Genomic DNA, 10,454 nt, shown 5'->3' on the forward strand with positions numbered 1-10,454 from the left:
TGAATAAGAGTAGAGCGTTTGTTTATTGTCATGCACGAGTCATCTTGTACAATATTCTGACAATTACAATTTTGCCTATGCAATAACGCGATCGTAATGAAGAATATTTAAAAAAAATTAGTCAAAGGTCGTGCGTAGAGTGCTATCATGGAGATTCACATGTTGAGTAGTCCGTTGATACGCAGTAGACTCCGCTGCATACACCGAGAGAACATCGAAGGTTACCGCTGCTCTGGTCCGGCGTATTTGTGAGCTGAAAACAACAATTATAGTTATATGAGCGTACGGTTTTTACTAAAAAACTACGATTCACAGATAGCTACACTGTTTTACTGGGTTAAGTTGCCTACTTACTAACTCCTGGGCGTTTTGCTATTTGTATAAACAAATCAGCCAATAAAAGTGGGTTATTTGTCTATTTAGTTTTGAGCCCACATACAGGTTGAGATAATCGGCAAGGCAGTTGCCACTGCTGTCGTCCTCTCCACATAGTGTAAGTAGTTGGATTTGAACTCGCAGCACCTGTCCCCCCTCCTCTCATGTAGAACAAAAGAGGCTAACTAGGGAGGCACAGTCTGTAGTTACAAGCAGTTTCACTTGTTTATCACCCAAGCTATATAAACAGCAAATGGATGTACTAAGGGACTAGAAAAACAACCAGTCGAGGTATCCGGACAATTTACTGCAACGCGGACATGAAAATTTAGTCGATGTCGACGTTATGAATGAAGCTGAACATTAACAGAGCGTCAGATGATTGTCTACCTTATAGAGCAATGCGTTCAAAGGACATTGTAATTTTTATATGGAGTATACAATCCTGATAACTTCAAATGTCATGCTACTTACGCTATGCATACCGCGAACAATATATTATTCTGCTATATGACGTCGTACTGCAGGAACTTGACTATATTGAACTGCATCTCATCATTAGGCGTATTGAAAAGCCAGCAGTTTCTTCAGGAGGGCCGGTCGTTGTTCCAAAGCCATTGGGAGTTTACCACCTATGCGTGAAGATTACGAAGCTGAAAAAAAAGAAGCCTTACGGGAACAACAATTGTTGCCCGTAGGTGATGTACTTTTAGTTCATGGAGATGCGAACCTTTTCATCGAATCTATAGTGCGACCACTGTTCTGAACCAAGTTTTCTTGCCCAGAAATATCAAGCATGCACCACTTCCGCGATTCTCTTTGGAGTAATTTCAGTGTCCGGGTAATTTTGAATGACTCAAATCTGCGAACGAGAGCAGGGCGTAGTCAAAATGACCAGTCTCTTTTTCATGAAAGGGACAAAGAGAAGCACGATGAACGCTCGGCAGTACACGGGGTCCATTCGACAAGGCAGCAGTCAAGCAGAAACGATCGTAGAGCCGTCAAAGTTGAGTTCCTCTTTGTTGTCATCAGCGGCAACGGAGTTCTTCCGAAATATGACAAACTGGAAGCTCTACAAATATCCAAATTCCGACTATGATCGCAAAAGTAAGGCGCTTTGATCAAAGGGCGAATTGGAGTGGATGATATCTGCAGCATTGTTGACCGTTACGCACAATGAAAACACCACTGAACAAGTGAACCGACTGGCACTCTGTACCACTGCAATACTCAGTCGTATTTCACCTAATTACCATGGTCAGGTGACTATGCTAATGACCATGGTCAACGACCATGTCACAACAGAAAATCTAATGTTTCTGATGAGAGTTCTTTTTCAATTTCAGCGGCACTCAGACTAGAGCCGCCAATGGAAAAGGTAAGAGCCACAGCGTTTGAGTCGAGTTTACTAAGTGAAGCAGTGAAGCGCTATAGCAAAAGAAAATTCACAGCCATTCTACTGTGTGAAGGAGGATCACTAGCGAAGCTGTAAATATCTCCTTATTATTATTATTATAAATGTTATTATAAATACTAAATATTAATGTATCCCCTTTCTACTTGTTTACCTTTCTGTATACGTCCCTTCTGGACTGTTGCGCCTGAGTACAAGGATAAGCGCTCCTGCTGTAGCACGTTTTTTCGGAAGGCTCGCTCATAATTAAGCCCGTCCAGAGCGTATTTAGTCAAGGGCCAATGAGTTCTACAGGACATTGTGGCAGCGACGAGGGGCTCTTGTTCCACAGGCCTCATAACACCTCGCCCGCGCACCTGGCATGTATAATATACGCGTTCTTAACCACCCCCGACGAGGCGCGGAGGACAGCAGCAGCCACAGCAGCAGTGAAAAAGATGAAGCAACAATAGCTCCGCTAAAACGAAAAAAGGACATCATAGTTTCACCACAAGGGCGAAGCACTGAGTGCGGTAGCAACATGTTAAAATCTTACACCAAGTAAAAGACTCGAAGCTGTAGTGGCAGTAGGACGTGAAATGAGCTAAGTAAAAGCGAAGTGCTGTGCTAGGGGTGCTCTGTTTGAATCCTGCCATCGGACAATCACGCTTATGAGCTTATTCATAAAGCTAACGTATTTTTTAGCGACATTACCACATCCGGCATATTCCAAACCTCTTTAGTGGACCGATCCCGGAAGGTTGTGCACAGCCGCGCCAATAAAATTCCACCATTTTCAAGTTACGGCTCCGTCATTCACTGACACTTTTAATATTTAAGTCTCAGAAGCTTTAGGATATGAGGCATGCGTTGTCGGTGTTTTGTTTAATGACACTTGTTTGTGGGCTTCCACTCCCAAAATTCTGAGAAATAATATTGTCAATAATGTAAGAGCTGGTATAAGAAACGTTTATTGATATAATGGTGTGGCAATATAGCCCGCCGATATCGCATTTCATATGGCATGACATGTAGCAGAAATGGACATAAACTTATACGGAAGCTAACGACGACGACAACGGCAAAAATTCGTTTGGAGTGTCCACATAACTGCTATGTCAATAAAACACACGGACTACGGTTATGCTTGTGCACTGCGAATGTTTAGGTATCAAGTGTGGTGCTGGCCAGGTGTTGTCGAGCGCGATATCGACCTCGCCGAATCATTTGGCGTTCTGAAATTTTTCTATTCTTTACACGAATTACATTTTAATGTAAACAACGTTTTACAGCGTTCTGTTTTTAACTATCACGCTCCCATTCTCGAGTGCTCACTGGCTGTTTAAGCACGCACTGGTGCAGCTCTCCACGCTCACATCAAAAGATAAGGGCGCCGTGGTGGCAAACATCATCTGCCTTACCGGATGCGATAGATAACACCAGCCCTCCATCAGCTAGCAATGCGAAAAGCCAGGCAGCCAACATATTACCGGCGCAATCGGCCGTTTGTGCTGCCAGTGTTGGGTGGAGGGGAAGAACATCTGAGGGTTTAGCAAGAAACCGAGCTTTGCGTCACGTGACCGACCTATCCTTTCTCATTGGAGAAAACGTACACAGCATCCCGTGCGGTTCCACTAACCGGATGTGCGGCGAACGGAACGCCAGGGACGACGGTGCCAAATTGAGGAAAGCGCTAAGCGAAGCGAATGCTTGAAAAGGACAAGTGCACATTTCGTGATTTTGTGATGACTCTCATTTACTAAATTTAGCGAGCAATAAAATGTGACAGGAAAATTCATGCAATCTTCTCTTTTTAATTATTTATGTGATAATCGTAAAGGTCATGAGAACTGTAGTACGAATAATAATAAAAAACGGCAGCTCTACAGACCCTGCATCCTTTTCCGTGGGGATAGTCCTTTGTATTAAAGTCTTTGCATTCGGGAGAAGGATTGCCCAACTGCAAAGAAAGGAAACGCCGAAGAACTCGTAAACACTTCGCGAATCTCCTGACCTAAGATTACGCGTAATGAGCACGACGGCGATTGCAGACTTGCACCTACTTTGGTATTTCCAGCCGATAATACCATTGTCTCTAAGTATCACATCAAAGCAAAAGCGCAATAATAATTATTGGTGGGCAATAAATATTCCTAACCGGAAACGAAAATAAAAAAATGCAGCCATATGTTCGGTACCTACCGCAAGCAATATTGAAATAAGGAAGGACGGTGCTTCCAATCTTGCTTGTTGCGAGAAATTATCAGTAACGCATGCTGTTTATGATTGTACTCCATATTTCTGTTTCTCAGCTGTAAGTTCGGACACCTAAAGTAATCAACTGTGTTTTGTCGCGGTCGCTACAGGACAAAACGCAGTTCATTACTCTAGGCGTCAAATGACGAAATTGCCCGAGCTGGAACCAATAAAATCAACTATCCCTTGAACTTGGCCGGAGTAAAGCTCTTGCGCTTACAACTCACTTACAAGGAAGGCGCGGTACTAGTCGTGTGCCACTGTTTCGTGTTTCGCAGGCTTGTTCCTAAGTTTCGAAGAAAAACACTTATGTAAGAGCTATTCAGGAACAGGAAGCTGCATGTGCAACGTTGCAGGATGGTGTACAATTTCTTTCATTGAAACCCTAAGTGATTATAATATTTTAGATGTTGAGTAATTATTAACCAATTATGTAATTAAGCTCAACACAAAAGATAGTCCGACATGCTCCAAGTGATGGCAAACGACCTTACATTGGTTCTATCCACCTACGCGGCACTTGCACATTTTTATATTCTGGCAATATTTACCTTGGACGCATAGTATATGTCCAATGACGAAGTTTACGCACCTCCTCCTTTTTATCCTGTTTCCCGCCATCTTGCTTAGTATCCTGAGTTGTTGTTTGTTCTGTGGAAGCTGTAAGAGAACAGGCATTAAAAAAGCGTAAAATCAAGGTTTCCGAAATATATCGACACGTGTACTTCTTTATCTTTACAGGGTGACCGCATTTCACCGTCTAGCAAATGTTATAGCTCAGGGCAGGACGGGGCTGTATGTATCGGAAGTTTATCGTACGTTGCCGATGGTTCTGTCTATTGTCACCGAATGTTCTGTAGTCTGATTGCATGTATGCGCGGCACGAATTGTGCACTACCATATGGTTCTACTTCCTGGAAGACACTCGCGCACAAGCGATTACTTTGGAACCTTCGATGACTCATGTATGAAAGATAAGATATGAAATGATATACCTAAGGAGAACACACGCCACCAACTTGACGTCACCAGACGTTGACTACTTGACAACTCGAGAATCATAAAGGGTCAAATTCTGTGAAGACAACTTCTGCCAAAACAGTAGTTTAAAATGTTCCGCCCGCATATAGCTTCGAGAGTAAGCATTTAGCAAAAAAAAAATACCTGTGTAGCATCTGCCGGCATTGAAGCAGAGCAAATTTTGGGGCTCTATCAATCTATTTCATTCGCGAGGTTTGAAAAGCACCCTTCGTTGTCCACATGACATCATAAAACCTCTCTTTAGTGCGGCATTCTTGATCATTCAAACGTGCAATGCAGCAGACCTGATTAAACGCCTTCTGTTCGAAGTTGCTTATATCATACAAATATTTCTTACGCCTACTAATGTAACGTTACTGGGGTTTCCATTAAGTCAGCTCAGCGATGAGCAATACAAAGTTGACGCTATCTATAATCTAGAAATACTATGAGCAAGTAAATTTCTGACTCGAGATGTTTCAACTAGCATATTAGTTCGAGTAAATGGTAACCGGCGAAATGAATATCAAAAAAATATTTTTTATAAGCCATTCCGTAAAAAGAACTCGGAGATCACCAACTAAAATAAGTGTCTCCGGAGGTGTAAGGCTGTCAGCTTTTGACCTTTTCAGCTATTGAACAGTGTGTTAGGCCTGTGTTCCAGGGCGTCGCGGCGAAAACGATTCAGTAAGTGCGCTGACGAAAGCGAAAGTAAAATTCAGCTTGTTACACCAGATAATATGCAGGTTAACTTTACGATGCAGCTCTTAGTCTTCCGGAACATAAGGGCCTCTGAGAGACAAATGCTACCGTTATGTTAATACATTTCTTCTAGACGACAACAGATTGCTCACGCGCTGTCTCATCCTTCGTAGTTGGCATCGTTGCCATATCCGGGTCAAGGTCAGAAGGACAAATCCAGCTGTTCATCGAAAAACGCGTGGCAGCTGGGCACCATAATTTCAAGCACGAAGTGGCGTCGTCTGAAAAAAAAACATGTTGGAACGGCAGGACAGCACCTTCATGAGTACGTATGCCACGTAAATGATAACACATACTTGATACTTGGCAAATAGTTAAACGGGGGTAATAAAGACACACATAGAACCCGTTAGTCCTCTTCATTTCCTTAATTTACTCTGAGGGTCAAAGAAAGCGCTCTACAGAAATCGGCACAGTATAGATAACATTATGTCCCGAAGGATTTCGCTTTCATTGTATACCACAGTGCGCTCCAGCTCGGTGTCCCCAGCGCTTAACAGCGGCGCACAAAGCGCCGGCAGCCACGCGCTCCGAATATCGGGTTTTAATCGCTGAACATTCTACAAAGTACAAGAGTGTTACGTGGAACTGCAATAATAAATGAAATAATCAAAAATACCAGCCTTGAACGCATCAGTATGTTAGTAAAAGGTTACCGGGTGTATGCAAACAAGAAAGAGGAACATTTAACACAGTGGTTCTTCGTGGCAAGCGGCAAGGCCGCCCAAGTGCTTCATAATCATGCTTATAATACATTTGCACTGGCAAGCGAAGATATTGAACATAGCGTAGGTCTGTGAAGCATTTGAAGGTGTATATAACGATAAGAGTGGCGTTGCAAGGAAAGCTACTGAAGTGAACGGTTCAATCGCGCTGACAAATTTTTAGCACAATGACCGCACAAAGGTAGAACCACTTGCGAGGTTCTCCGTAAGCGCATTGTACGCATTACTGATCTAACCAATGAATAGTGCTCGCAACGCTTCCTTCAAAGCATACGCCACATGGGGCAAGCCTAACTTCGGTTTTTTTCCTCACCGGTGATTCTTAGCAGCGCCAGCCCTTAGGTCACCTCGTGCGTTCGAAGCAAAAGAGAACTGGCGCTCGCGACCTCCTGAATAGTCAGATTCACTCAAGCGTGCAGGCCTTTGGATAGGTTCAACGCAAGAAGTTCGCGTTGTGTTACCATATGCTTCGCAGGCCAATCTTCAATTTGATGGACGGGAACCCAGATCTCGAAAAAGCAATAATGTATAGCACTTTAAGCTGCCGCATGACAGACATCTGGAAGAGAAGCCGATACATCAGCGTTGGCGAGTTGTTTCTGTGCCGATTCATTTGGTGAGGCAACAGACATTAGGAATAGCTAAATTAACTGAAAAAGCGAGTGGGCTAGCTCCTCATGACTTGCTATTCAGGTCGGCTGATGGCAAGCCAGAGCATATTCACCTTGTGTTGAACACCCACAACAGTGAGAGCGGAGTCCTAAAGACGATGCACGCTGAAGCTGGAGTCAGGGGAATACAACGTTTGAAAAACACTCATTCTTATCGTTGCGGAAACCTTACGTACGTGAAATTCGGCAAATAACCTGCAGGTCATGGGCATTGTAAAGAACGCTTTAGGCACCTATGTAAGCATTTGATGGTTGCGCACGTACGCTATCGCAAAGCTATCTAATCTAACCAGTTCGGGGATACGCCGTCATGCGCTAAGAGCTTCCGCCCTCCAGCCCATGGCACCGATATGTGCTGATCCTTGTCGGCGCCGACCACGCCTACGTCTCCCAGCGCATGGAATGTCAAGCTCAACGAAAAATTTCAATCAAAGCACACTGCAATCCATTGTGCTATCTAAGGAAAACTCCTCGGGGATGTCGCATCACCATCTCCGTTATAGTCGTACCATTTTTTTTTTCGCGCAAATTGAGACCCAATGGCACTTGCCCCAAATAAAGCTATGGTATTCACCTAAGCCAAGTGCGTCGATTCAATCCCAAAATATGCGAACAGATTTAAAGTATAACACAGCACTAAAAATATAATTTCTGTCTTGAGTTGCCAGACTATTTGCTCAAAGTCTTACATATACGAAAATTCGGGTTTCATGTTGTAAGGTTGCCTGAAGAATACGCTTGCTCCAGCGAACCTCTCACTTGCTAACACACGTAACCAATTACCTTTATAAAATTGAAAACCGTGTCAAGCTTGTACCACTAACGAGTAATAGCACTGACCACTGTAGCTCGCTGTACGGTTATGTGAAATTCTGTCCACATAGACCGCGCATAATAATTGAGAGTTTAAAGGGTAAATATGTATTTCATCCGCCGCAAATACACCCCAGAGACTACTCGTTCGCAAAACATAAGCAAAGCACTTGACAAGGTAGCAGGTAGAAAATATACAGGGCACCATGGCAACGCGCGTTAACGAGTAGAATAATGTATCGGCTTTCACATCTCTGAATCAAAATCAGAGTACCTACACTAAATGATTTAAGCTATAAGTTTCCTGACAACCATTTTGCTAACGTCTGAGGTCTTCGACAATGCTCCTAAACTCATATAAACTTTCGCTGACCATACGTTATCGATCTGCAATAGTAGTTCATGACTGCAGAAGAGGACAAAGGTGCTGGGTATTTAACCGTTGCTGATATATACTGTAGTTCTAAACTATGTGGCCTTCAGCCTTCCATCATTGATGGCAATACTCGCACACAACATTATGCATGCACGCACGTTGCATACAAGAAGCCATCGTGCTGAACAGCGCTTTGTTAGTACACGTTCTCTCCGTCCGGTTGTCAATTGGTTTCATTGTTGGCGTTAATACTCACCTCCATCACCTGATCCTTGCCCGATGTAAGCATTCATGCTTTCGCTGAATACGGCAGGACACCACTCCTGAATGCAATTTTTATTTGGACAGTCTGAAAGGAAATGCGAATATGAGCATTGTCTCCCTGTGGATTAGTTATGCTTTTAATGCACCACGCGGACACCTATGCACAAGTATCTAGCCATCAGACTAGAACGCGTAACCTAAAGTGGTCGTAACACGTACATAAAAGGGCTCAGGCAGGGCAGTCAATGTTAGACCAGGGCTTTCTTACGTGTGTGAGGTAGCGGTGATTCAATAAAATATACTGAACACATTTTGCCGATTCGGTGTGCACAATCATTTTGTTTTCTCGTCCCCGACGCGGAAACATTGTAGTGTCAGCATCAAAATTGTTCCTCAGTGCGGGGTGACGTCTGGGACCTAACCATTTTGAAATTGGACGTAATGTTTTTTCTATGTACACAAGACAATGAAAACCGAGGCTTACGATAAGTATCGGCCTACACAATCACTTAAATAAACACAAAAGCTCTAGGAAAAAACCTCATAACGAAAATTTGTATTTGTCTGTTTTTACATTTGCTGAGTCTAGGATGGCCTTGACTAATTTTAATATTCCTCTTTTCGGCTTGAGAAAAATTCTTCCCCTCACAGACCTATGGTCACTGCCCTTAACCTACCTAAAACTTCTACGTCCTGCACTATGCTGGGATTGGCAGAGAGTATGAAATCTATTTCATTTTTTCGTTCACCATTAGGCCTTATCCAGGTCCACTTCCTTTTTCTGAGGTTCCTGAAGACGGTATTCATTATTCGGGGTCGATTCCTTTCCACGAATTCTACCAGCATCTCTCCTCTGGCGTTCCTAGAATCGTTGCCTTAGCTGCCAGTTGCTTGTTCCCCACCCTGATTTTTCCCAACATTTGCGTTGAAGTCGCCCATGACAACATTATAATGAGTTTGTAATTTTATTATTTCTAATCAAAAACCTTCCTCATGTTTTTCTATTTCTTCACAATCATGACTGCAGGTTGGAATGTAGGCTTGTACTACCACTGTTATTCTCTGCCTCCTATTCAGCTTCATTGAGATGACTGCTACCCTCTCATTATTTCTGTAGAAGCCATCAATCTTGGCCGGTATGTCCTTATGGATTAGACATCCTACCCTGTATTCTCTTTTATCTGCAAGACCTCTGTGAGCAGAGGATATGGCAGTTAGTCAGCATTGTAGAAGTCTCAAAAGTCCTTCTAACCTCACTGCGGCGAACAATCGCCCAGGCGAAGCCTCATAATTCGTAAAAGAGCCCTGCTACACTAGTCTCACTCAAGAGGGTTCGCGTAGTACACGTTCCCAGGTTTAGTTTCCAGGTACAAACATACTTAGATACAAGCATACAAACATACATAGTTAGCCCCCAGCAAGTACGTTAAGTACCCTAAGAATGCTAACGCATTAAAAACCCAGCAGAGCCCATCTCACGATGAATGCCTGCGGTATTGCGTTTAGCATTCAATCAATATAGCAACAGAACATACTGCCACCGCCAAAACGAGTTATCTATGAGGCATGTACTGTAGTGGGAGTGTTCTTTCGCCCTTCCCTAAGCGGTGTCGTGAAAGTTGTTCACTGAAAAGCAGCACATACCCAGAGCAGTTGCGGCGCAGCCTGTTAAAGCGCCGGGTTGCTCTCTTTGGGAAACCGTGTGACGTGCGTAAGCTTCCGCTCGGCATCAGAGAATTTTAAGCGATCTTCTTTCACTATGGTAGAGCGACTCCCTTGTACTGGCACATACCATATGC

General features: G+C 43.5%; 1 protein-coding gene across 1 annotated transcript; it reads right to left on the reverse strand.

The window, feature by feature from the left end:
- Positions 1–1,351: 1,351 nt before the first annotated feature.
- On the reverse strand, positions 1,352–8,735 carry LOC142574780 (uncharacterized). Its single transcript, XM_075683794.1, has 5 exons — positions 8,648–8,735; positions 5,899–6,027; positions 4,617–4,684; positions 3,660–3,728; positions 1,352–1,447 (listed from the first exon to the last, which is right to left on the reverse strand). Exons 1-5 carry the CDS (start codon positions 8,682–8,684, stop codon positions 1,352–1,354), a joined length of 399 nt encoding a protein of 132 aa, XP_075539909.1. The 5' UTR covers positions 8,685–8,735.
- Positions 8,736–10,454: the final 1,719 nt, after the last annotated feature.

This window comes from Dermacentor variabilis, chromosome 3, assembly GCF_050947875.1.
Source record: "Dermacentor variabilis isolate Ectoservices chromosome 3, ASM5094787v1, whole genome shotgun sequence".
Classification (NCBI taxonomy): Eukaryota; Metazoa; Arthropoda; class Arachnida; order Ixodida; family Ixodidae; genus Dermacentor; species Dermacentor variabilis.